Here is a 25,612-nt window from a genome sequence, read left to right on the forward strand (position 1 = left end):
GCATTGGCGGCCAACCCAAGGCCAAGGGGGGAAAATTGCTGCCCTCGGACCATGAGCCCGCCGCTGTCGACTTGTTGCGTGCTGTCTGTATGATGCGTCTGGCCGGTTGCTGCGCACAATTAGTCAGGGCTGGCCTGGCCGTTTCCCGCCATGTCTCTGCTCTTCTCCCCCCTCAAAATGGCTGTTGCATCCGGACTTAACCTGTGTTAATCCCCTCTTCTCGATTTCAAACCAAGCCATCGTCCTGTTCCCAGCTCTGTTGCCGTCATTTAAGAAGACGAGCCGTTTCGTCCGACCCCCTCCTTCTGTATAGCCTGTCCGTGAATCAGCAGCTCGCACTTATACCGCCTGGCTGGGTCTCGTGGGATAATACCTCTCTCCTGACGACCACGCACACAACTCCGGTTCTCCTGGTCGTCACCACTCCGCCCTTGTGTCAACCCCTCCCATCCAGTCGCCGCCATGAGCACCACCATGACGGAAACGACAACTCGGATCTCCTTCTCTGACGACAAGATGGACCACAACGACATCGAGTCCGGGTACGTGTCGGGCCAGTCCGACTACGCCCCCTCGCCGAAACAGGAGTCGAAGCCCAAGGTGTCCCTGACCAAGGAGCACATCGCCTACCTCAACGACCAGATGGAGAACATGCACCCCATGGACATTCTCCGCTTCTGCAAAATCATGTTCCCCAACCTCTACCAGTCGACGGCATTCGGCCTGACCGGCCTGGCCACCATGGACATGCTGTCCAAGATCCAGCAGGAGAACCCCAACTCCAAGACCGTCGACCTCATCTTCCTGGATACCTTGTACCACTTCAAGGAGACGTACGAGCTCGTCGACCGGGTTAAGGCGCGGTATCCCAACGTGCCCGTTCACATCTTCAAGCCCGACGGCGTCGACACCGTGGAGGAACTCGAGGAGATGTACGGCCAGGAGATGTGGAACACGGCCAGCGACATGTATGACTGGATCGTCAAGGTCGAGCCCCTGCAACGGGCATACGACGAGCTCAAGGTGACTGCCGTCCTCAACGGCCGCCGCCGCTCGCAGGGTGCCGCCCGTGGATCCATCCCCATCATCGAACTCGATGAGGAGCGGGGCATCATCAAGATCAACCCCATGGCCGCCTGGTCCTTCAAGCAAGTCAACGACTACATCAGGGAGAACAATGTGCCGTACAACGCCCTCCTGGACCAAGGGTACAAGTCCGTCGGCGACTGGCACTCGACCAGCCCCGTCGCCGAGGGCGAGGACGAGCGTGCCGGCCGCTGGAAGGGCCAGGCCAAGACGGAGTGCGGCATCCACAACAAGAAGTCGCGATATGCCCAGTTCGTCGAGGAGATGGAGAAGAAGAAGACCGCCGGCATGGTGGCGCCCGTCTAATAGATCTCGGTGCAAGCACACTCGTGCTGAGATGACGGGGACTCGAAGGGCTTTAACGACATGACGAACTTGGTGGGCATTTGCAACGGGCGTTTTCGGCGATCTTGATTCTGGTTAGCCGAGCACGGGTGAAAAGTATCTGAGCAGGCTTGTCTTTTCTTCCCATACCACATGAGATCAATCATGGCTGGCGTTGGATGGTTCAGCGATGCGGCCTGGGCCACGGAGGGCACTGGGGTTACAGCCAGGGAGAGGGCCCAGCTAGCTTAGAAAGCAGCATAGAGGAAAATAAACGCTGTAAAAGTCATCTTCGTTGAGACCCTGGAGCCAGCGCGTTGGTGAACTGAGAAGTTGTCAAGTGACGTTGTCGTGGCTGGTCAGGAGGCCTGCATCTCACATACCCCGCGCCGAGATCTGATTTGTTCAGCCAAGATCGCGGCTTGACACCGGCCACAGCGTCAGCACACCACCCCACGATACCTCGCTAACAGCTGCGGTCCCACACATTTTCCCACACTCAGTCCTCCACTCACTCATCGCCCTATCGACTGAACCGCGCTGAGCCGCTTGCCTGCGAAAATCGTACCATTTCACGAGAAGCTGTCTGCGGCAGGCCACGCGCAGACCGAGAAATGCAGCGGCGCTCGCTCCCCGCGCCGGCACCCTCGTTTCGCGAGAAGAAGACAAAGATCTTGCAGCAGCTGGGCGTGCCAGACGCGGAATACTTTGACGCCTCACCCAAGGGGTCCGTTGACGAGGGCATCCGCGACTTGATTGACGAGATTAACCGCGCCGAAGGCTTCGTTACGACAAGCAGCTGTGCAGGTCGGGTCAGCGTGTTCCTTGAGGGCAGGAAGGGGGCTGCAGCGGCAAATACGGGCCTTGGCCTTGAAGTTGATAATGATGTCGTGAGAGACGACGAGCTTGTTCGGCAACCGCGACAGCGGGAACAGGTTGCTGGCGTGGGCGGGAAAGGCGCCGGTGGCACATGGCTTCATGTGTCTCATGAGCCTGTCGCCTGCGACACCGATGAGAAGTTCAACGCCTGGGTCACGGGCCTGGGTTTTACGGCAGACGACGAGTCTATACCTTCAAGTAGAAGTCGCGCGAGCACGGAGCGCAGGCTGATACACTTCAAATTTGAACCCATGGTGAGCAGCACGCCCTACAAAACGTGCAAACACGCGTAGGCAGAGCTGACGCCCAACTCCCCAGATCCTCCATATCCTCACCTCCTCCCTCACCCACGCGCAGCTCATCCTTCGCGCCGCGCTGCAAGCCGGCTTCCGCGAGTCGGGCGCCATTAACATCGTGGACGCTTCGTCGGACGGTCAATCCGCGACGCCCATTGTCGCCGTCCGCTCCATGGGCCTGGGCTTCGAGTCTTTGCTCGGGTACGACGACGCTCTGGCGGGTGGGCAGTGGCAGCGGCGACGACTCGTGGACGCGGGTTACCTGCGTACGGTACTAGACATCGGCAACGAGCGCTTCTCAGAAAACGCGAAGCGCATTGCAAGGTTCCGCGAGTCGTTTAGGTTGGCTCTGCGAGACCCCGAGCCGAGGAAGAACCCTGCCGGTGGGGAGTGGGAGGACGCGGCGCAGCGAAAGGAGAGGATGCGAGCAGAGGGGCTGAAGAGGAAAGCCGAGCTCGAGGCTGCGAAGAGCCAGAAAAGCGCCGCGGAAGAAACCGATGAGTTCCCGTGATGGCCGAGGTCAACTTCGTCACCAGACACGAACTCGAACTTCTGCCAAGATCGGGCATTTCGTCCACAGCTGCCCAGAACAGGAAGCGTTTCGAAGCAGACGCTTGGTGGGCTGTGACGTCTCAAGACGCAGGACTATGTCATGCCGCTTGGTGATACGCGAAGCGTCAGGTCTCACGACGTTACGTCGTGGCAGACGCGACAATGTCCTGCGATCAGTGATACTGCTCAGAGAGCCATACTGTCGAAGGCGCAGACCCTCGTTAACTCTGCAAGGTCGGCGCTGCCAATTGTTGGCATGGAATAGGGGTCTAAGAGACGGTCCTGCTTAAGAAGTGGGCCGCCAGTTCGGGAGTATCGGTGTGCCATATCTGATACCAGACAGTCTCAAGCGTTCGGAGACACGAACGGAACTGCGGCTGTTTGGCGTTGTGTGGTACGTTATATTCTATGCAGTTTTTGGCCACCGTCGACGCTCTAAATGTACACATCCCGTTGGGCTTGATCCAAGCACATGCCACTTCCGCAGGCCCCTTCTCTCATGGGATCATACAAGGGTTCCACATGGCCGTCCCTCACGCAGCTTCTACGCATGCGTGCACCATCGCGTAGCGTCTCCCTCACGACGTCACCCTGTCGACCCAGCCCTTCTCCAGCTTCTTCACCTCGGCTTTGAACTTCTCCACTTCCTCCCAGCAGTCGAGCGGCCGGCGGTCGTGTTCCCGCAGGCAGCGAATAACGTCGCCGCGCGCCTTCTCCACGTCATCGGGCAGGGCGCGAACCTTCTTGCGCTCCTCGAGCTTGCGCCGCAGCTCCTCGACCTCCTTGCCCACGGTGTACCGGCTGGGCGCGTTCTCGTCCGCGGCGGCGGCGTCCTTGCTGGCGGCGAGCTTGTCGTGCGCGAGGTTCAGTGCCTCCGATTCCCGCTTCTGCAGCTTCTTGAGCTCCTCGGCGACGCGGGCCTGGATGTGCTGCTCGATGAGCCTGGCGCGCGAAGCGTCGGTCTGCGTTGCCGTCGTCATGTTAGCCGGGGATGCCAGTCGTCGGGGTAGAGTACCGCGGGCGTCGGCGTCCAAGGCCAGAAATAGAGAGCCGTACCTCGGGGCTAGTTTGCATCGACTCGAGGACGTCGAGGGAGACGCTGGGCGGCCCTGAGCTGTTTTGCCGAGGCGAGCGTGTCAGTCCAATTGCGTGTCCGTGGGTGCATGCTCGAGGGCGCCGATGGCGGCAGTGATATCGGTGACTTACGCCTTCCACTGATAGCCGCCCTGGGCGTCTTGCTTGGAGGTATTGGCACCCATTGTGTCGGGATCAATGGCTGCCTGATGCGGGCGAGGTTGGACGTTGGCGCTCGTGACGCTTCGTCGGCTCTGGAAATTTCCGGGTACAGTTCGGGACTTCTGGCGTCATTGGTGGCCGAGCCGGCGGGCGTGGACCTCGACCTGTGGCTGCCTGAGGCGATGGCGCTCTGGGCTGATACCTAGGTAGCCCACAAGCCTCAGCGTGGCTGGGGTGGCCTCATCGAAGGTGTGGCTGCGCTGCCGTGTGCCCCTCCATCTTTTTCGGGGTTGTCTGTGAACCACCTTTGGACGTCAACGCTGCCAAGAAGACCATGCAAGGACGGCCCCTCCTCCATTGTCAAGGCGGGATGCAACAGTGGCTTATTGACAGACGGCCCAGCGGCACGTCATGTCGCCTTCGGCGCGAACCGTCTTTCTCGTCGCAGGCTGAACGAGCCAAGACGTCAAAGACGGGCACGATGCCCCTTGATGGCGAGGCGTAGGAGCGACATTCAATATGTCTGATACAGACTAGCGGCGCGGTACCAGATATTTGGATTGACACGACGGCGCCAGAACAAAATTGATCAACCTACGAGACAGAAGAGGCAGCTGAAGAGCACCTTGCGCACGTAACGATACATGTCTGTTCCTTTTGCGATGCGTCTTGACGGGGTCTGGCTCCCAAAGGTCTAGCCAGCCAGCCTGCCGGCATTCGGGGTGGCATGGGCCACGATGCGCGCATGTCAAGGAAATTGACGCACAGCAGGGGAAATGTGATTGTGTGCTGTAGCTGCAGGGGCCGTCGCGTGATAGAGAGCCGGCCAAGCAACAACTCCGGTTCCCCGAATGAAGGATGCTGTGGAACCAACAGCCCAAGTGATGGAGAGCCTAGCAGAGTTTGCTCGCGATAAGGAGCCTGGGAGATGCGAATTGTTGGGTTGCGCGTTTTGCAACGTCAGTTCCTCGACGGTCCGACAGAAGCGTGGCGGCCAGCATGCATTTGGTGCGGCAGCAACGAGGCCACCGACAACCTAAGTCGTAGATCTTCTCCGGCAATGCGGCTGGTGGGTGGTGGGTTGTGGGTGACGCTGAGGCAGGAACAGCAGCGTGCGATGGAACGGTTGGCGGAGCGCGAGTCGTGGAGTTCGCGGCGGCGGCAGAAGGACGACGGGGCATCTGTCCAATTGGGAGGGCGGGCCCCGATGGCCCCAGCCCGCCGCAGCCACCCGCGGGGCGTCCCTCGCAGCATGGCCAGTGGATGCAGTGGATCTCAGTGCGGCGATGCGCCCCTGACAGGGAGCCGCAGTGGCGGGTTTCAGGGGCGGCAGGGGCGGACCACTCAGGGCGCGCGGCGGCCACTCGCAGCGCGGGGGTGACCCTGGCGCTGCCGACTCTGAGGCCAGTGGCTTGCACTGATGGCGAGCTTGTTTCTCGACTCGTGCATCTGCCCCTGTCGGCGTGCCTGGGGCGAAACGACATCGGCCAGCCACTGCATCGCGGTCGTGTGTTCGCATCCGACGACATCGGGCCCGCAGCCGCAGGGGGCAGAAGGAAGTCCACGTCGCCCGCCGGCAGACACGAGCTCGACGAGTAAGTATAGCATCCCGTGGCTCGGATCGCTGCAGCACGAGCAAAAAAAGATCGAGTACGGCGTAGCGTGCGTCAAGCAAAGACACGGGAATCGGCAGCGCTCCGCCCTCGTTGGCCGCTGGGCACATAGCAAGCCTGGCAAGGGGGGGCGAACGGATGCTCCATTCGCAGAGGCTGGGCACGAGAGACATTGCGGGCCAGTGACGTTGCAGAGGCCGCTCGCCCTTGCTCCGCGGCCTCGTCGTCCTCGCACGATGCTGGTCTCACTGGCATTGGATGGACGAATGTCTCTTGGCTTGCTTGGCTTGCTTGGGTCGTCGCCATGCGGATCCTTGCTGCTCATCTTCTGCGCCACCCAGCCAGTCAGTCAGTCCGAGTCGTAGGTGAATCCACCAGGCCAGCCAACAAGGGGCCCAACACGGGAGGGCGAGTCGACGGCCAAGGGATGTTCTGGTCTCTTCATATCTGGCAGAGATCTGCTCCTTTTTCTCCAGGCCTGGCGGCGTCTGCATCTGCGTCTGTGTCTGCATCTCTCCGCGGTGAATCGACGGACGGACCGGTGGACGGACAGAGACGGTTCGGTTCGCTCTTTCCCCTTCCTCATTCTCCCACGAGGGCCCCCGTCGCACATCAACCGTCACTTGCATTCCTTTGCCTCCTCTCCACCAAAACATTTCACCGCACGGCTGGGCTCGTGGCAACAAAGAGCAAACCAAACCAAACCAAACCAAAACCAAAACCAAACAATCCCCGAATGATCGTCTTCTACCGCCGAACCCTGATTCACTGATCACCGGAGCAATCGGCTCCTGGGCGGCACCTCAAACACACAAAGGCCACACCCCCCTTGGCCCCCGCGACTGTTCAGCATCGCACGTCGTCGCGACAAGAAAGCGACGCGGCCACTTTTGTTTCCTTTCTTGAAACCTCACGTCCCGACGCCTGATAAATCGCCTCGCGCACGCCCAAACGCGCTCTCTTACGCCGACTCGCCCCATCGTTTCGCCCATCGACCACGAACGTTGCACTCTCTAGGCCACTTGCCGCCGCTATTCTCCACCGATTTCCAGCATCGGCGTTTCAAACGTTTGCTCGCACCGCTCTCGTCCGCCGCACCAACGGCCCTGTCCCGGTCAACTATCGCGCACAACAGAGTTTTTGCCCTGTCGGTGCGCCCAGAGCACGCTATCCCGGAAGGTTGCATTCTTCGGCATCGCCCGGCTACCTGCGATAAGCAGACCCAGCTGTGCAGTCAGTCCTTGTGCAGAGGTGCACGCCAGCTGCCAGCGCCATCCACAGGTCCGGTACCTCAGTGAGGGAGGTGCGCCCGCCAGCACGCGCGCCTGGCCGCCACCCACCACACCCGACGCACCTTACCCGCCAAGGCGCCACCACCCATCCCTACCTAGCTCACTGTCCAAGCCCGCCGCTTCAGGGCGTCAGGGGTGCTGCCCACCTGCCCGGTATTGTGCCTGTTCTGAATACTACCACCACACCACGCCTTCTGTCCCTTCCCTGTTATTGTCCACGCACCCGAGGACTCCCCTCGAAACATCTTCTCTCCTCCCTGTTACACACATGATGCCGTTCTGCCCGCGAGCGTAGCAGAAGCTGGGATCATCCTTTCTTTTCCCCCGACTGGCCACCCCGTGGACCTGTCACTCTTGCACTTATCATCACCACCTCGCCCTGCGGACTGGCGACCTGTCGACCAGGCGCCCTCCCCAGGATCTTTCAATACCGCTGTCTTCTCTTTGTCGCCTCATTTCAACACGACCTCCCTCGCACGCCTCCTCCCCCTCCCTCGTCGCGTTCGAACCACTTCCCTACACTGGCGCGGGATCGCCAAAGCCCGTTACACCGTCAACACCATGGATCCCACGCGGACCCTGGAAGTAAGAGCAGGCGGTGGCTCTGACAAAGAGGTACAGCCCAGTTCAACAATCGCCCCGTATCACACGGCGCTAAATGGCGTTAATCAGCCCATGAACATGTTGTTCAAGGACGTGTTGTGGTGGAGTTTGGGCATAGTCGCGCTGGTCGTGCTCTCCATCCGGATCCTGGAGATCCTGTGGGCGAAGCTTCGCCAGGTGTCGGCCATGTCGGTGCCCCGTGAGAAACAAAACTACTGGAAGACGTCGCAGTGGAACTGGATGCCCGGCATGAAGAAGCATCTCATCTACGCCCCTCTTCTGCGGAAGCGCCACAACCGCGAGCTGCGCCTGTCGTCGGCTTTGAACGTTGGCACCCTCCCCTCGCGTTTGCATTTTGTTCTGCTCTTTTTCTATCTCGGCAGCAACATCGTCTACATGTTCTTCTTGAACTGGGCCGTGGAGAACAAGTACAAGTTCTGTGCCGAGTTGCGCGGTCGCTCAGGCACCCTAGCCATCGTTAACATGGTCCCACTCATCATCATGGCAGGTCGCAACAATCCCCTGATCCCGCTGCTCAAGATCAGCTTCGATACATACAACCTCCTCCATCGCTGGATGGGCCGCATCGTCGTTGCCGAAGTCGTCATTCACACCGTCGCTTGGGCCATTCCCGCTGTCGCCGACAAGGGTTGGAAGGCGTTCGGCGCCGTTCTGAAGAGCTGGTTCATCGGCTCCGGCTTCTGGGGCGGCGCCGCCATGGTCCTGATTTTGATACTGTCTCTCTCGCCCCTCCGTCACGCCTTCTACGAAACATTTCTCAACGTTCACATTATTCTCGCCATTGTCGCCTTCGGAGGCACCTGGATCCACTGCGCCGCAGCGACACCTGCGTTGCCGCAGCTGCCATGGATCGTGGCCATTGTGGCACTATGGATCGCTGACCGCGTGGCCCGAGCTCTCCGCCTCGTCATTAACAACTGGTCCAATCGAGGCTTCACTGACGCCCTCTGCGAGGCCCTGCCAGGCGATGTTACCCGAGTCACGGTCTATCTTCCCCGCTACGTCAGAATCAAGCCCGGAACACATGCCTACCTGCGATTCTCCGGCATCCTGGCGTGGGAAAGCCACCCTTTCTCCGTGGCTTGGGTTGATCACTACGCCACAAACGCCCTGCCGCAGGCCGAGAAGGAGCCGTTGACTGGCCTCGACAAGAGCAATGCCGGTACGGCCGTGTCCTTTATCATCGGCGCCCAAACCGGCATGACCCGAAAGCTTTTCGAGCGTGCCTGCCAGTCCAACAAAGGCATCCGGCTCCGCGCAGCTCTGGAGGGCCCCTACGCCGGCCACCATAACCTCGACTCCTACGGGCACGTGGTCCTCTTCGCTGGATCGACGGGCATCACGCATCAGATCTCGCATATCCGGGATCTGCTCGAGGGCTACAACGACAACAGGGTTGCCACGCGCCGCCTAACGCTCGTTTGGATCATCCGCAGCTACGAGTCGCTCGAGTGGGTCCGCCCCTTCATGGACGCCGTCTTACGCATCCCGAACCGGAAAGACATTCTCCGTATCCAGGTGTTTGTCACTCGGCCAGAGAACCCGCGCGATATCGTAAGCGCCAGCTCGACAGTTAAGATGTTCCCTGGCCGACCCAATGTCCCGCTGCTGCTTGCCAAGGAGGTGCAAGACCAGATTGGCGCCATGGTGGTGACGGTCTGCGGGCCTGGTGGCCTGGCAGACGACGTGCGAGGCGCCGTCCGTCGGCTGCAGGGCGATACCGTGATTGATTTCATCGAAGAGAGTTTCACGTGGTGATTTGCCAAGAACTGCGTCTTCAAAGATTTCTTTTTGTACATATTCAAAACTTGGGATGTGACTTGTGGTCTCTCCCCTATCCCGTCTCTTACCGGCTTTGACTCATCTTGGGACAGATTCGGCCCCAGAGGGAGGAGCGATGTTGGAGACGTGGGTTTGTATAAACATGCATAAGGGAGCCGACCGTGATCGGCTAGGTCGATGGTACTGCATAGCATTTCGAGCGAGAATGCCCTGGTAGAGGGGCAATGGAATAGAGATTTGCACACATGTTTCGCAATACTGTTTCATGGTGTGACTCGGCACGCGGGGGACGCACGCAAGACGTCGAGGACTGGCCAAAAAAGGCTTCTGATGAATCGCTACCATTGAGCCTGAATACGCCTGAGATGCTCCGTCTGTTTATGCCTGCTCCATGCAAAGCCCACACATTTCCGACACGATGGGAAAACCAAACAAGATGGTTAGCCGACACACTCCCCCAACACCAGACAGACACCGTCGTTGTGACGGCGCGGGCGCAAAGGTACGCCTTTGAAAGGCCGCACCACTGTCCGTTTGAAACGACCTTCGCTATGGTAGCCAAGCACTTGTGATATCTGACGCGGACTTGAACCAGCGCGCATGTGCATGGCGTGACACCAAGAGTCATACGCGAGGCATCATCGCGACGGCGGCGGCGCAGTCATGCTTGCAACACGCGGCAAGGCCGGCATGCACGCTTGCGTGGCAAGGAGGCCGCCAGGCACGAGCGCCGGGCCTCACGCACTTGCCGTTTCGCGCGCGTCGACGACAGCGTCAAGTCCGGCAGCCCACTCGGCCTGCTCGTCGGCCCAGTCGTCATCGAGGCCGCGGAACCCCTCCTCGACGAGCCATGCGCGGCCCTTTTCGCGGGGGTGGAGCACGTCGCAGGCCCTGCCGACGACGAGCAGGCCGGGGGGCCGGCTGCCCTCGGACTCGATGGCCTCGGCGACGTGGGCGAGGGTGGTGCGGATGATGCGCTGGTCGGGGCAGCTGGCGCGCTCGATGACGGCGCAGGGGGTGGATAGGGGCCAGAGGGCGCGCTTGGCGTCGGCGTCGGCGTCGGCGGCGGCGAGGGCCTCGAGAGACGGGGGGCTCTCGGTGGTGGTGTCTTGTGAGTCGGCGGCGGAGGGGGAGGAGGGGGAGATGTGCGTGGTGAGTTCGCGGACGAGCCCGACGATGCGGTGCAGGGCCATGAGGAAGACGACGGTGCGCGAGGCGACATACTCGGGGGGCGTCGGGGGCTTGCCCTTCTTGCCCGTGCCGGTGCAGATGAGCACCTGGTCGGCCACGTCGCGCTGCGTGACGGGCACGCCGGCGAAGAGCGGCGCGCTCAGGGCGCTCGTCACGCCGGGGAGGACGCGGACCCTGTCGCCGAGGCCCTTGCCCTTGAACCAGTCCACCTCCTCGCCGCCGCGGCCGTAGACGAAGGGGTCGCCCTGCTTCAGGCGCAGCACCGTCTTGCCCTCGCGCACGCCCTGCAGCGCGGCCTCGAGGAGCTCCTCCTGCGCGCGCTCCGCGTTGCCGGGGAACTTGCGGGCGATGTGCACGGGCGTCCGCCGCGGGATGAGGTCCAGGACCGGCGCGGGGACGAGCTTGTCGGCGAGGATGAGGTCGGCGCGGTTGATGGCGTCGAGGGTGGAGCGGGTGAGGAGCGAGGGGTGGCCGGGTCCGCTGCCGGCGAGGATGAGCTTGCCGACCCTCCGCTGCGTAGAAGCGTCATGGTGAGGCTTGCGCGAGGCGTCGGCACCGGGCCCGGTGTACGCGGCGAAGAGGCGATCGACGTCTTCGTCGGCGACGGCGGCGAGCTTCCTCAGGGGCCAGTACTCGCAGACCTGGCTGAGCCAGCGCATGCGGCGGTTGCGGACGTCCTCCTCGGCGACGAGGCGGTTGAAGAGGGCGCCCTGGTCGAGCGAGTCGTCGAGGTCGCCGAGGGCGAGGCAGTCGTCGTCCTGGATGCGGCGCCGGACCTCGCCGAGGCGTGCGCAGGCCGGGCCCAGCCCCTGGGGCAGCGAGGCGGCGATCTCGCGGCGGATGCGCGAGGCGAGCTTGCAGCCGCGGCCGTTGGTGGTGACGCCGACCTGCAGCGGGCCGTCGGCGTGGACGGACAGGAGGGTGAAGGTGCAGAGGTGCGGCGCGTCGACGACGTTGACGGGGATGCGGTTGCGGCGGCACAGCGCAGAGATGTGCTCGCTCAGGGGGTCGCGCGGGCCGCTCGTGACGAAGACGGCGTCGACGACGCGGCCGACGGCCTCGCGCCCGAGGCGGAACAGGTCGTCATCCTCAAACGCCTTCTTCTCCCACCGGAGCGACCTGTCGTCGATCTTGGCCTGCAGGCCGTAGTGCAGCTCCGCCGTCTCTGGGGCGAGCAGGATGGGCGTTGCGCCCGCGGCGAGGGACTGGTTGCAGCGGGAGGCGGCGAGGGGGTTTGTGCCGATGATGAGGTGGATGTTGTCTCGGCAGACGAGGCCTGCCAGCATGCAGTTGTTGCTGCTGTTGCTGTTGTGGTTGTTGGAGCTGGAGGTGTTGACGCCGGTGTTGGCGACGGAAGTCGCAGCGCTGGCCATGCTGAGCGTTGACAGCCAGGCGACGACCCTGGATGGACGCCTGTGCTGGGCCGCTGCAGCGGTCTGATCCCAGTGTAGTTGGGGGAGCCTGCCTGCCCCTGTCACTGTCGTTGTCGTCTTGCGCACGAGGCCGTCTCGACCACTTCAAAGCTGCTCCGGAATGTTGCAAAAGCGGCAAACGCAAACCAAAATTCAAGTCACAATTGTCTCTCGGGCCATCGGCCAGCCACCGGGGCGCGCCCCCCGACGTTTTTATTCAGACACACACACACTTGTCCGGCCGCGGTCTCTCACGATTGCGTCTTCGCGGCCGGCCCAGTTTTTTTTCTGCGCTGAACAATCCACGCCAAAGTTGACGCCATTCTTGGGATCCGGAGCCGCCCTGGAGCACGCCCCCAAGACGCAAGCCCCCCGTGGGGCCGTTATCGGACCAATGGCCGCGCTGACATTATCGCAGAGCGCCCACATTCGCGGTGCTGGCTTTCGGTTCGTCGGGGGGTTTTGCCAGTTTGCGCGGAGATGCACCTTTCGCATGGGCTTATCGATCTTTGCGCAGACGACTCGACCAGTTGATAGCAGCAGGCAGGCAAGTCTTATCGCCATGTATCGATAGAGTCGTCAAACCCCGGAATTGATCCAGTACTGTTCTGTTTGCTTTGGGGCCTCCTCGTGGTATGCAATTGCCCGGTTCTGGCTGTCAAGCGCAAGTCAAGCAAGCGCTGGCGTCGGCAGTCGGTCGGGTGGCTGTCGGAGGGGACCCTTGCATGTCAACGCTGAGCCGCGATGGCATCATCCGGACTGCATGGGCGGCACGGCACACACGTTTGAGCCGCTGCAGCCGCTAATTCTACTCGGAATCCTATTTAAAATAGCTGCACCATGTGCAGCAGGGATGTTTCTGAAGAGAGATGGCTGGGGTCATGATTTCTGATGCAAAGATGCGCGCCTCCGCCAATTTGCTCTCGCTCTCAGAGTCCTTCGTGATCCTTGAACTAACACCCTCTCAAAATCCAATTCAACGTAAAGAACGAGGTGATCAGCCGTTGATCCGACGAAAAAAAGGTAGGACTTTGACCTGACAACAGATGGCCTCCGCCATTCTCTGCTGTCGAGGAAGCACGACTGCTGCATAAACTCTCGTCGAAGTGCATTGGCCTCGGCGCAGCCTGTCCCAATGCCGTCGGGTTGACTGTCAATGTGGCCAGGGACGGCCCTTTTACTGAGCTGGACGTCTTCAGGATTATGCACGTGGTCGACGTGATAGCGTGCCCTGCCGGCGAGTAAGGTTCAACTCGTTGACAAGCGTGGAAACAACAATGGGAGCTGCCGCACAGCGCTCGTCTTTTGCATATACCAAAACGGCGAGCTCTGAACCGAGTCCGAAGTGTTGCTTGCACGAGGGCAAGGCACCAAACCATACCTTGCTTCGTGACCTTGGCACATACAGTGATCGGCCGTGGCAGCTCGCCTGAGCAGCAATGAGTGACTTTGAGCAATCAGGATTGCATGTCCCTAGATTCATTTGTCCGGGTATCTATCTCCGCTTGTGTGAGAGCTGGTCGTCGTGTAGTGTACAAGGTATGATACAAGAGTCATCTCATCTTACACCGCTCACCGCTCGCCGTGACCCTTCCTTTTCGCCTCCTCCAACTCCGCCTCCTCTTCCTCGTCCATTTGCTTCTCAATCATGGCCTCTTCCCTCTCTTCCGCGGCAAAGAGCTCCTTCATGAGATCCTTCTTCTTGGCCTCCTTGCTCTTCGGCCGTCGGTCTCGCGGCGCGTTCTTTTCGGCCGCAGACATACGTCCGCCGTCCATGCTGATCTCAACCTTGCGCGGCTTCTTCCCATCCGCGGCTCGTTTGCCCCCATCGTCAACGCCGTTTCCAACCCGAACGTTGCGGAGCACGCGTGTCTTCGCCCCGAGAGCCCACAGGTCTCCCCATCGGGACTTTCTGGCGTCGTGGTAAGCCAGCTTGCTGAAGCTCTTGGGAACTGTCCACCGCTCAATCTTGCCCTCGGGAGTGCATAGGTCAAGGGTAACGTGGCCCTTCCGCTTCAACGGAGGCAGCACCATTCGCGGCAACGTCTGCATGTCGGGTTGAGCCTCGGAGGCCTCGTAGCCCAGCATTGCCCTTTCCGTTGCCTCCTTGCCGGTCAATGGACTGCTCTTGGGCACGCCACGTCGGACTACCACGTAGCTGAATTCAACCTCGCCCTGGTTGTCTGCCGTGTTTCCTAACATTTTGCTGTAGAACGTCGGTCGGACAAATCGCTGGCTGAAATGGCAGTAGTCTTTCCGCCCCTTGCTCTTGCCCTGTTCCTTGTACATCGGGCATACACCGTGGTTTGTGCAGGGTGCGACGATGTGCCCAGGTTCCAGTTCCCGGTGGAATGCAGGGTTGAACTCCTCCGGAGTGAGGGAGGGTTCCCCAGACTGTGGCAGCAGAAACTGCTTCAGGAGAGTATCTCGTACGTGCGCGACGGCTTCAAACCCACGAGGGTGAGCCTTTTCGATGACGATGAGGATGCCTCCATCTTTGTTGAGAAGGCTCCAGAGATTGTTGAGAATGGCCTGGCGGTAATGGTCCTGCTTCTCCTTGAGGAACAAGTGAGAGGCAATGATGACGTCGAACGACTTGCGCGGCTGGGGTTTGTGCCCGGCGTCAAGGTGCTCGCCGTGCATCTCGCCGGAGTGCTCATAGTCTGGCAGCCGCGGGAGAAAGGTCGTCTCATGAAGGAAGCCCTTGATGCGATTACGCAGCCGGTCGGACGAGGCAATGACCGTCTTCTTCCCAGGTGGTTGTGGCCCCTTGACCTCGCCCCTTTCTTTGAGTAGCTGCCATTCGGCGTTGATGATTTGTTCCCAGGCAACCAGGCCCGCACCACCGGCACCAGCATCGAGAACACTCAGGCCGCCATCCTTGCCCTGCTTCAGCCGGGACTGGATCCAGTCGCTCCCAACCCGTTTCCGCACTTCACGTAGGATAGACGCAACGGATGCGTACGCTGGAGGAAGGTACCCGGCCAGGAAAGCGTCTGCCTCGATTTCTGTCATGTGGCGCTGATCGGGCGGGAGCCCGACGCCGCCCATGCGACCATTCTTGAGGCCCTCTGGTGTCGCCGGGGACGTTGGGAGGCCTCGGCCGCCAAATGCAGCCTCAGCTGCTTGTTTGACGTGTTTGAGATGGGTTCTGTCGAGGAGTTCGCGGATTGGCTCCACGAATTCCTCGCGCGGAAGGGCAATCTCGACGGGGCTGCCGTGGAATCTCCCGTCCAGCGTATATCTGTGGAAGCGCCGAACTTCGCCAGGCTCCCGCTCACTGCCATCGTACTCTGCTTCAATCGGCCAGGTTGTCTCGTCTTCCTCGACCAGGTCTTGAGCGGCCGGCGCCTCGGCGTCTTCCCTCTCTTTAGGCTGCTTCTGGGCGGCTTCAAAGTCCTGGGCCAGCTTCTGCAGCGCGTCATGCTCGCGCTGATTCCTAGCTACAGCTTCAACGTATCCCGGTGGCTTCTGGATCAGGTCTTGTACGGAGGCGTCTCCTAAGGCTCCAAGAACTGGCGCGGCATCTGAGTCCGCAGTATCGGTCGGCCGGTCGATCTCGTATGTCACCTCCTCAAATTCTCCACCCTCAAGAGGTCGCAAAAGCACTCCCTCGTTGTCTGGACGCGGGGGTGCAGGCCCCATGTCTGCATGCGTTGGTATTCCAACATCCTCGGGGACGGTTTCGCGCAGAGGCGGACCGTACAGTCGCTCGTAGAGGGCGTATTCTTGGTCGTTGAGATAGTCCTTCGGGAGGGTGTCTCGAAATCGCTGCTTGGCTTCTCGAACTACTCTTTCGATCTCCTGAGCGGAAGTCGCATCGGCGGTCGACGAGGCATCTTGTTGTCGGCACAAAGAATTAGAGAATGGACGGGCGTTTATCGAGGTTCGCTTGAGCTCGCTGCTGCCGTGCAGTCGGGGATGCAAGGCATTTTGTGGGCGGAGAAGGTGAAGATGGCGACTTGACCTCGGACAGGCCTGTCGTATGCCACTGAAGGACAGCATCGTCCTACAACATTATGCACACGAAAACGTGAAGCGTGCTGCAGACGAAGATGTTGCCGCGTCGGGTCTGAACTTTTTGCCATTCGCGTCATCACGTGACCGCAATACTATGTAATTGCCTGTCTGTGATAGGCAGGCTTCTGGAAGCCAATGGGACTCGCTCGAGGAAGGCAGTGCCGGTCTTGCCTGGCTGTCGACGACTACCGCTTTGGTTTTCACCTCACAGTTTCTCTTGCGGCCAACTCGGCCGAGTGTTCGCTCTGACTCGGTGGCTTCCTCAGGAACAGCGCACGGCCGTTCGCTTGGGATGTGTCGTGCGTCAAAGGCGAGGACCGACGGACGGTACAGCGGTGGCACCCACCTCGAAGCGGCTTAAAGGATCGGCGCGGCCCAGTGTAGCGGACCACCTGCCGAGCAACCTGCGCCATCCGGCACCTTCACGAAAGCTGCTTGGTGTCTCCAGCGACCCACGAATGCCACGGCGTGCTCAGGGACGTCTTCCCGTTTGGGGGCAAAGGTACGCCGGTGGCTGACGCTATCTAGGACAGGGGCGTTTGCCACGCCTGCAAAGCGACGGCGGTGCGGGCATGGATGGCATCGCCGCAGCCTGGGTGACACAATAGTCGTCGCCAGCCGCCCGAGCTGGGCCCATTGGCCGCCTCTTTTTTTGCGTCTGCCTTCTCGCTTGCGCTCACGGCGCTCTGCGAAATTATTTGCCGACCAAGCTTGGCCCGCCACGTTCGGTCCAGTTGCCCGGCAAACGCGCATGGCAAGTCGGCGTTCGGCTTACCCGCCTCTGATCCGGCAGGATGGCGCTGGGTCTGGTACCGAAGAACCACAGCTGCGGGTACGGAATATGGGCACGATGTCCACCGGGCGATCAGGGTGGTTGATAAATACCCCCGCGCTCGCAGCGTTGCACTTTGCCAGCATCAACTGCCAGCGTCGCACCGGTACACCACCACGCCTCGGTGGACTGTGAGACATCGAACAGCACTTATAGACGGTTCACTGGCGGTGTGAAACCGACTGCCTCAACACAATGCGTTTCTTCAAACTGCAGGCTGTGGCGGCCGTTGCCGCCTGGGCAATGACCGCTGCGTCCAGGAGCATCCTCGACGCTCGCGGTGTCGAGCAGGTCAAGGAGCTCGCCAAGCAGCTGTCGGCCAACGCCAAGATCTACTGGCCCGGCGACCCTGAGTTTGAAAAAGCGACCGTTCGCTGGTCCGCGCTGCAGGCTCCCAAGGTCAACGTCGTTGTCGTTCCGGCGACCGAGCAGGACGTCTCCGTGACGGTGAGAACTGACAGTCACCAGCGATACTTCAGCGGCTAATGGTGGCCTCAGGTGAAATTTGCCAACAAGATCAGCGTCCCCTTCCTCGCTTTCAATGGTGCCCATGGTTCGATCACCACCCTCGGCAAGATGCAGGGCGGCATCGAGATTTGGATGAACCAGCTCAGCAGCGTCAAGATCTCCAACGACGGCAAGACGGCCACCATCGGAGGTGGTACCATGTCTAAGAAGGTGACGGACGATCTCTGGGCTGCGGGCAAGCAGACGGTCACTGGCACTTGCGAGTGCGTCAGCCTCTTGGGTCCTGCCCTGGGCGGCGGCCACGGATGGCTCCAGGGTCATCACGGCCTGGTGGCCGACCAGTTCCAGTCCATGAACGTTGTGCTCGCCGACGGCACTCTGAAGACCATCGATTCCAAGTCGGATCTCTGGTGGGCCATGAAGGGCGCTGGTCATAACTTCGGTATCGTCACCTCGGTCACGACCAAGCTTTACGATATTCAGCACCGCGACTGGGCCATCGAGACGCTCATCTTCACGGGCGACAAGGTCGAGGCGGTGTACAAGGCTGCCAACGAGCACCTGCTCAAGAACGGAACTCAGCCCGTCGATGTCATCAACTGGTCCTACTGGCTCAACAACCCGGACGTGGATAAGGACAAGGTAGGCACACCAAACTTCTGGCGAGCGCTTCGCAGACTGACAGGTCCAGCCGGTCATCATTTTCTACATCATTCAGGAAGGCGTCAAGTCGGTTGATCCTGCTTACACCGAGCCCTTCCATGACATCGGCCCCGCTGTCACCGACCCCGCTTCCGGCACGTATACCGACCTCGCGGCCTGGACGGGCATCGCCCTCGACTCGCCCCCTTGCCAGAACGTAGGCCTCGCCAACCCGCGCTTCCCTATCTACCTCGAGACATACAACGTGGCCGCCCAAAAGAAGGTCTACGACATTTTCGCCGCGGCAACGCACCAGAACCCCGAGTTTGCCAACTCGCTCTTTATGTTTGAGGGCTACTCAGAGCAGGGCGTTCGTGCCATTCCCGATCAGTCTTCGGCCTTTGCGTTCCGCGGCGACAACCTCCTGGCAGCGCCTCTTATCACGTACCAGCCCGCAGGGGCGGATCTGGACCAGAAGGCCAAGACTCTGGGCGAGCAGCTGCGCTCGGTCCTCCAGCAAGCCAGCGGGCGCAAGGACCTGCACACGTACGTGAACTACGCGTACGGCAGCGAGACGAAGCAGCAGTGGTACGGCAGCGACAAATGGCGCCAGGACAAGCTGAGCGCACTGAAGAAGAAGTACGACCCCAACGGCCGATTCAGCTTCTATGCCCCGGTGGCCTAGGCGCCAGGTTAGACATATACATTCGCACGGCCTGTGACATTGCATTCAATAGCATAGCATTGACTGAATTTATCCCCTTGCTCACGAGAGCTCTTTTCTGCAGCCTGACCTCTACCACACGGCGCATTCTTGCTGTTCGTTCCATTGCATGTCTGGACGGGCCTTGCCCATCTCGGCCTTGCTTTGCAATACTAACATTTGTTGGGGTTTCAAATGGTCCGCTCCCGCTGTACTAGCAGTATGATCTATGTGCTGATCCTGGATCATCTAGGGCTTGGTCATGGTGAGCATTGCACGAGCCGCAGCCTCAACTTGCGCCGCTTCCGCCATGTCCTCCCGCTGCTGCTCCATCCAAGCAAAGAACTTGGAATACATGCCCATTTGATGTTGAGCACTTTTGCCGGGCTGCATTTGGAGAAATTGCGTCTGGCTGACTCTAGCCTTGTCGCGACGGCGTACGATGGTCTCGTACTGACGCTCGTGGTAGGCACGAAACTCGTCCCACATCTTCAGCCGTGCCTGCGCCTGTGTCTGTGTCTGCGCCAGGGCAGGATCGGTGGGCTGGCCGTGGCGCCGATGCCAGCGACGAAAGGTAAGCCAGTCGGCGTGCTGGGCGGCGAGGACGTGGTCGGTCGTGTTCAGATGAAGCCGCCAGAAGGTGATAATGTCATAGTATTCGCAAGGAAGAGTCTTCGGCAGTGGGACAGGGAGTTCGGGTGGATAACAAGGGGGACAGCCATCGGCAAGGAGGGCAGCTCGTGCATCGGCCTCGACGATTCGGCAGTCCCTGTCCCATTCCTCGTTCGCATTGGACTCGACAGGTGAAGTGCAGTCTCTAGGGCCATGTCAGTTATGAGATCTTTGCCGTGGAAGCAGCAGTGGGTGTATACCTGACGTTATCTGTGCGCTTCTTGTAGGACGGAGCTTCATGTTGCCGTTTGGCTCGGCGACTGCAAAGGATCAAACTATGAGCATCTTTCCGTTTGGTTTTCAGAGGTGCAAACGGAGCTTTCTCGTACGTGAGTTCTGCAATGATCTTGTTCTTCAGCTCGCAGTCGAGAGACTGGAACTCGGGGTCCGCCATGGTGCTGAACGGCCGTTAGCTTCGTACACTCCGAAACCTGCAGCGGCGGAGCGACTGACTGGTAGATGCCGTTGAATCCCCGGTCTGCCTTGCCGATATACTCGGCGACGATGGCCAGCAGGGGATCCATGATGACTCGGGTCGGGGGCAACGAGGCACGGCCGTGTTGAAGTTGGCGGGGAAGATTGGAACCTCGAAGGGGGGGGGGGGGGGGGGGGGGGGGGGAGATGAAGACGGGGCGACGGATGTCAAGGATGGGGCTTTGGCTTTGAGGTTTGCCTAACGCCAGAGCGTGGGCGAGAGCTGTGAATCTGGGCCTGAATGGTGTTGCTGGGAGACGGCGCCACGGCCTGCTGACCTGCCTGCCTGCCTGCCTACTTGGCAGAGTAGTCTCTCGGTTCGTTCACGATTGCGGCTCTGGTGTGAAGCATATCAGGAATAACTTTACTTGACGGGAGGCTCAAGCAGTCGGGTAAGGTATTACACGCAGGCAACGCTTATGCAGGTACTGCTTCTACCAACCTAACGCGCACTTAAAATAACACACCCAACGCAGGACCATGGCAAGCTTATCGGGGACCCTCCAGTGTAAGGTTGTGCGCCAGAGGCATCGTTTCGGGCTGCTTCCTAGAGTTTGGCAAGGGCTGGCGTCGCACCTGCCAGTTCTGCCTGCGCTCTTTCCCGCAGAGCGCGGCGCAGAATCTTGCCCGACTGTTTTTGTTGGTGCTCAAGTCAGTCTGGTTTCGTCCCAAGCCTCTCTCCTCGCCATTGACAAACCACCACGGCAAGCACTCACCAGTAGTTTGGGGATGGCGTCGACAAAGACCACGCCCCCTTGCAGCCACTTGTACCGCGCAACCTTGCCCTCGACCCATCGGCGGACGTCGTCCTCGGAGACCGTGCTCCCCGGCGCCCTGACGACGTAAGCGCGCGGAAGCTCGCCCGTTGGCACCTTGACGCCGACGACGCCCGCGTCGACAATGTCGTCGTGCGTCAGCAGCAGCGCTTCCAGCTCAGCGGGTGCGACTTGCAAGCCCTTGACCTTGATGAGCTCCTTGGCCCGATCCACGATGCGGATATTGGCCCCGGGCTCGTAGCGGTCCAGCGTCACGATGTCGCCCGTCTTCATCCACCTCGTGCCGTCGCTGTCGACGTGCATCGTCTCGGCAGTTGCCTTTGGGTTGCGCCAGTAGCCCTTCATCAACCCAGGTCCCGTGAACCACAGCTCCCCGCGCTGACCTGCCTCAGTGACCTCTTCGCCCGTATCACTGTCGACGAGCTTGATTCGGCTGTTAGGGACGACCTCGCCAACCGAGCTGGCGTCGCCGTCGGTGCTGCCCGGGTCGGGCACTGATCCCATACACGTTAGTTCCGTCATGCCCCAGGCCTGTCGAACGCGCACGGCTCCCTCGCCGAAGAGACGCGAAGCCTCGTCAACCAGTCCCGGCGCCAGTGGTGCTGTGCCGCAGGTGATGCGCCGGATGCTGCTGAGGTCGTACTTATTCCGCAAGGGGCTCGACACAAGGGAGACGATGACGGGAGGAGCAACTGTCAGGTCGGTGATCTTGTGTTCCTGGATATTATGCAGCAGCCTCTCGAGTGAGTACGCCGACATCATGTACGTCAATACGCCAAGCTTGGGAGAGTTGATCAGGTAGCCCGTCTGTGCCGCCGCGTGGTACGTCGGCATAAAGCACAGCGCGCGCGATGCCAGGCCAACCTCTCCGCGAGCCTCCGCGCCGAGGGCTGTCACGTGGACCACCGTTTGGGCGTTCGCGATGTAAGAGCCGTGTGTGACTTCAACTCCCTTTGGCCGCCCCGTTGTGCCAGAGCTGTAGTTGAGACAGCACGTTGTCCCGTTGGGGTCTTTGGGCTCCCACCACTGAAAGGCGTCGGCGTCGCTGTCTGATGCGAGGAGGTTGGTCCAGTGAGGTAAGTCTTGGGGTTTTCTGTCGACAGATTCCCTCGCCGGTGTTAACAAGCCGTCGAAATGGAAGACCTGCGTTGTCGACAGGCCAGCCATCTTGGCGGCCTCGACGGCGTTGTCCAGCACGACCGTTGCCGCGACAAGGGCCTTTGCTCCGCTGTCCTTGAGTTGGTATGCGAGCTCGTTGGGGCCGAAAGCTGGACTGGCACCGGTGAAGATGGCACCGCTCATGATGACGCCGAAGAACAGACACGGAAAGTAGATGTCATTCCTGCTATACAGCAACACACGGTCTCCGGGTTGGACGCCGTGTCGCCGCAGGCCCACGGCAATCTTCTTGGCATAGTGGCGGAATTCTTGCAGAGTAAGGGACCTCGGCGTGTCGTCTGCGTCGACGTAGGCGAGGGCGTCTGAGATTGGGCCCGAAGGCGAACCGAAGAGATATGTCGGCAAGGAGACGTCGGGGATGGGAACCGACCACCGCGACTCGACGGGCATCGTGGCGAGTGACGACGCAACGGGGCGGAGAGACAGCTACGGGGATTTTCGTATATTCTACGACGCGGGCGCTGCAGTGTAACGCAAGTCGAGGCCTTGTCTGCTCGTTTTGCCAGGCCGACTACCTCGATCTACTGCAGGCTACTTATACCCCGCGAGCGTTGGCCATCAACCTCGGCTCGGCGGCGGCGGCGGCGTGGACTATCGATGCACGAACGATGGAGCTCCAGTTACATGACCGGGACAAGTCCAAGGCACATTCACGGACGAGTCGGGCTTTCTATCTACGAAGTTATGCCATCGTCTCGACGGAATCGTGCTTGCCGGCCCGGGATCGGGGTAACAGAACCCTGAGAGCAACGAATCATGGTCGCAATTCGACTCGATCAAACAATATCAACGGCGCTGGGCGCAGAACAAACGGCGGGTGCGGCCCTTATCCAGCTCGGCCCCCTCACCAAGTCCCCGCGGACCTCGACGACGACGAAATCCAAATCCGCCATGCCGAGGCGGATCGCCAAAAGCCCCCATCCAAATTGCGGGGGAAGCTGCGCCAACAGGTGCCTCATCGGCACCGACCACTCTGCCGGACTCCACCTCCCAGGTTCCAACCCACCACCATTCGCATCGATTTGTTACTGTACTCCGTATTGCTAGTCCGGTCTGCCCTGATGAGGGGTGGGTCGGGGGGTTATTAGCCGCCCGGGCCACCGCCGTCTTGCAACAACGTCCAGGCAGCCACTTGTAGGTTCTATTGAAAAAGGGGATGCCTCCCGAGACGCCCAGGCACCGAGGAAATCCAGGATCTCGCTCAGGGTGTCCGGGCGTCGAAGCAGAGATGCAGAGGTGGAGCCGTGAGAGTTATGCTGTCCCGGAGTCCCTGTATAAACTCCACGGCTCCCTGGTTCGGGGCCAGGCGCACGTCGTACCGCCTCACGATGCGACTCACCACAATCGCAAGCTCCATGAGCGCAAGTCCCTTGCCTGCGCAGCCATAGCGTCCTGCGTACCGCCACTGTTAGCCGTGTCCGTCTGTGGCTCCGTGCCAACGTCTGCGGATGCGTGTGTGCACAGACCTGACGAGAAGGGGGCAAATGCCGACGTCTCCTTCGCAGTATCGCTGACAAGCTCCGGCTGTGTCGTCCACCTGTCGGGCACAAATTCGTTGGGCCGTGCAAATAAGCGTTCATCTGCCGGTATATTGTTAGTACTAATATTAGTAGGCCACGGTCATGGCGAGAGGTAGGGTCATCCGGTGCCCCTTACCACGATATATGGTATATTGCGGGTTCTGCACCACCACATCGCCGGGGATGAAGACGCTGCCGAGCTGAAGGCCCTCAGGCGGCGTCTTTCTCTGGAGCCCGCTCGGAGACGGCGGCCACATGCGCAAGGTTTCGGTCATGCAAGCTTGCAGGTATTCCAGTCTCGACAGGGCCTGTGCGCTTGGCTCGGCTTCGCCGGCGGCTGCGTAGCACTCGTCGATCTCGTCCTGCAGAAGCTTGAGGGCTCGCGGCTGCCGCGCAAGCTCGAAAAAGAGACATGTCAAGGCTATTGCCGCCGTGTGACTGCATTTGAGAACATCAGTGCCATTCGATGTCCTGGTCCCGAAGAAACCGATGAGGCCAGACGCCAACTAACCTCCCGGCTACGACCACCAGCAGTGCGTCCCCATGGAGGTCCAGCGTCTCCTGCAGTGTTGGTTTCTCGGGCGCTTCGTAGTCGTCTAGAAGCCACGAAAACAAATCGACGCATTGTCTCTGTTACCCGCACCGTCAGCACTCCCTCGTCGAAACAGAGGCTCTGCCGTGAGACAGTCATTTACCTTTCTCCGGTCTTGCACCTGCTCCACAATCCATCCCTCGAACCGCTTGACGTTTTGGTTCACCACGGGCAGCATTTTGTAAAGCGGGAACAGCCACACGAGGTGACTGAACAGTCGAACCACGAGCATGAATTGGTAGGTTGCTGACATGAAATAGTGCGTCTCGCCCTCTCGAAGCATGCCAAGCTCCTGCCCGAATCCAACGTCCCCCATGACGTCGAAGCCGTAGAAGTTGAACCATTTGGTCACGTTCATGGGTTGGCCGCGGGACTCATCGATGCGCTTCAGAAGCTGCACCGCGTATTGTGTCACCCGGGGTTCGTAGTTGCGCAGGGCTGCCGGCTGTTAGTCTTTGCCGTCTGGACTCTCTCTGCAGAAGAACGGGCGCCCAAACCTGAGGTACCCATTCCCTTGTCCCAAGCCCTTCTCCTCTTTGCATGTGCAGTCCTGTCCCGGAGCGCATTGAGAGGCCGGGTCGGCCACAGGATATTGTACCACGGCCCCTTGTAGCAGCGCGACTGATTGGAGTGAATGAGATCGACTGCTCTTGGGTCGGATATCGAGAGCTCGCTTGGGCCTGCGTAATAAAACGTGAGCACTTTTGCTTGCCGCCGTGTGGTGGTCTGAAGCTTACCGAGTCGAACAATGTCCCCATATTGTCGATGAAGCGCCTGGACTTCCCTGTGCAGCTGGAACTTGGGCTCCTTCAGCGACAGGGCTGTAGGATAAATATTTGAGATGCGCGCCAAGAACGGGCCGGGAAACTTGTTGAGGCGATGGAACGCCAGACGATAGACCAGGATGCTGCTGAATATGCCGACAACACAGCAGCCAAGCACGGACGACACGAATTGGAAGGCCACCCAAAGTGACTCGTGGCCTACGGCAGTTCCGTATCGTACGGCGACTGTTGCACTTAGGTCGAGGAGCAGCGTGCCAGCAACGATGGTCAAGAAGTACATGTCCCATTCCCCGAACCGGAAGACGGTGACGTGGAGGAGCACCCCGGACAGGAAGGCGGTTGCGTACAGATCGGAGATGCTTTCGAACGCCATGGCGGAGCGCGACAGTGTCGGTATGATCATCTACTGGAAGGGCGTTTGACACATGGCTCGCCGGGCTGTCATGGCAAACCGCTTTTTTTAATGGTTTTTTTTTTTTTGGGGCACGAAGCACCAGCAATTTGTGTTTCTTTGCTTGGCACAAAACAGTCGTCAGCGGCGGATGAGCTGTCTCGGGGGCACATCTGCTGCACTACACGCCACAACTGGATGTGCCGTTGCCCGAAGCCCAATGAGGCAGAAGGAATTGGTATCACAGCGCCGTCGCGATAAGCGTCCGTGT

At 60.3% G+C, this 25,612-nt stretch overlaps 10 protein-coding genes across 10 annotated transcripts; 4 read left to right on the forward strand and 6 right to left on the reverse strand.

The window, feature by feature from the left end:
- Positions 1 to 462: 462 nt before the first annotated feature.
- On the forward strand, positions 463 to 1,392 carry PLICBS_003348 (uncharacterized protein; the record flags this gene model as incomplete). Its single annotated transcript, XM_018323089.2, has 1 exon — positions 463 to 1,392. The coding sequence occupies one exon, from the start codon at positions 463 to 465 to the stop codon at positions 1,390 to 1,392; it is 930 nt and encodes a 309-aa protein (XP_018178319.2).
- A 632-nt stretch (positions 1,393 to 2,024) lies between these two features.
- PLICBS_003349 (uncharacterized protein) lies at positions 2,025 to 3,096 on the forward strand (the record flags this gene model as incomplete). Its single annotated transcript, XM_018323090.2, has 2 exons — positions 2,025 to 2,543; positions 2,608 to 3,096. 2 exons carry the CDS (start codon positions 2,025 to 2,027, stop codon positions 3,094 to 3,096), a joined length of 1,008 nt encoding a protein of 335 aa, XP_018178320.2.
- A 619-nt stretch (positions 3,097 to 3,715) lies between these two features.
- PLICBS_003350 (uncharacterized protein) lies at positions 3,716 to 4,396 on the reverse strand (the record flags this gene model as incomplete). Its single annotated transcript, XM_018323091.1, has 3 exons — positions 3,716 to 4,099; positions 4,194 to 4,251; positions 4,344 to 4,396. 3 exons carry the CDS (start codon positions 4,394 to 4,396, stop codon positions 3,716 to 3,718), a joined length of 495 nt encoding a protein of 164 aa, XP_018178321.1.
- Positions 4,397 to 7,839: 3,443 nt separating this feature from the next.
- PLICBS_003351 (uncharacterized protein) lies at positions 7,840 to 9,660 on the forward strand (the record flags this gene model as incomplete). The annotated part of the gene is made up of 1 exon (XM_018323093.2): positions 7,840 to 9,660. One exon carries the CDS (start codon positions 7,840 to 7,842, stop codon positions 9,658 to 9,660), a length of 1,821 nt encoding a protein of 606 aa, XP_018178323.1.
- Positions 9,661 to 10,421: 761 nt separating this feature from the next.
- On the reverse strand, positions 10,422 to 12,248 carry PLICBS_003352 (uncharacterized protein; the record flags this gene model as incomplete). Its single annotated transcript, XM_065600205.1, has 1 exon — positions 10,422 to 12,248. The coding sequence occupies one exon, from the start codon at positions 12,246 to 12,248 to the stop codon at positions 10,422 to 10,424; it is 1,827 nt and encodes a 608-aa protein (XP_065456277.1).
- A 1,611-nt stretch (positions 12,249 to 13,859) lies between these two features.
- PLICBS_003353 (37S ribosomal protein S22) lies at positions 13,860 to 15,932 on the reverse strand (the record flags this gene model as incomplete). The annotated part of the gene is made up of 1 exon (XM_018323095.2): positions 13,860 to 15,932. The coding sequence occupies one exon, from the start codon at positions 15,930 to 15,932 to the stop codon at positions 13,860 to 13,862; it is 2,073 nt and encodes a 690-aa protein (XP_018178325.2).
- Positions 15,933 to 17,334: 1,402 nt separating this feature from the next.
- PLICBS_003354 (uncharacterized protein) lies at positions 17,335 to 18,934 on the forward strand (the record flags this gene model as incomplete). Its single annotated transcript, XM_018323096.2, has 3 exons — positions 17,335 to 17,586; positions 17,638 to 18,249; positions 18,299 to 18,934. 3 exons carry the CDS (start codon positions 17,335 to 17,337, stop codon positions 18,932 to 18,934), a joined length of 1,500 nt encoding a protein of 499 aa, XP_018178326.2.
- A 267-nt stretch (positions 18,935 to 19,201) lies between these two features.
- PLICBS_003355 (uncharacterized protein) lies at positions 19,202 to 20,148 on the reverse strand (the record flags this gene model as incomplete). Its single annotated transcript, XM_018323097.1, has 4 exons — positions 19,202 to 19,769; positions 19,825 to 19,884; positions 19,954 to 20,022; positions 20,078 to 20,148. 4 exons carry the CDS (start codon positions 20,146 to 20,148, stop codon positions 19,202 to 19,204), a joined length of 768 nt encoding a protein of 255 aa, XP_018178327.1.
- A 384-nt stretch (positions 20,149 to 20,532) lies between these two features.
- On the reverse strand, positions 20,533 to 22,443 carry PLICBS_003356 (uncharacterized protein; the record flags this gene model as incomplete). Its single annotated transcript, XM_018323098.2, has 3 exons — positions 20,533 to 20,540; positions 20,675 to 20,729; positions 20,815 to 22,443. The coding sequence occupies 3 exons, from the start codon at positions 22,441 to 22,443 to the stop codon at positions 20,533 to 20,535; spliced, it is 1,692 nt and encodes a 563-aa protein (XP_018178328.2).
- A 1,216-nt stretch (positions 22,444 to 23,659) lies between these two features.
- Positions 23,660 to 25,323, reverse strand: PLICBS_003357 (uncharacterized protein; the record flags this gene model as incomplete). The annotated part of the gene is made up of 4 exons (XM_065600206.1): positions 23,660 to 23,971; positions 24,269 to 24,603; positions 24,672 to 24,845; positions 24,903 to 25,323. 4 exons carry the CDS (start codon positions 25,321 to 25,323, stop codon positions 23,660 to 23,662), a joined length of 1,242 nt encoding a protein of 413 aa, XP_065456278.1.
- Positions 25,324 to 25,612: the final 289 nt, after the last annotated feature.

The sequence above is a fragment of the Purpureocillium lilacinum genome (genome assembly GCF_023168085.1).
Source record: "Purpureocillium lilacinum CBS 284.36 DNA, scaffold_2, whole genome shotgun sequence".
Classification (NCBI taxonomy): Eukaryota; Fungi; Ascomycota; class Sordariomycetes; order Hypocreales; family Ophiocordycipitaceae; genus Purpureocillium; species Purpureocillium lilacinum.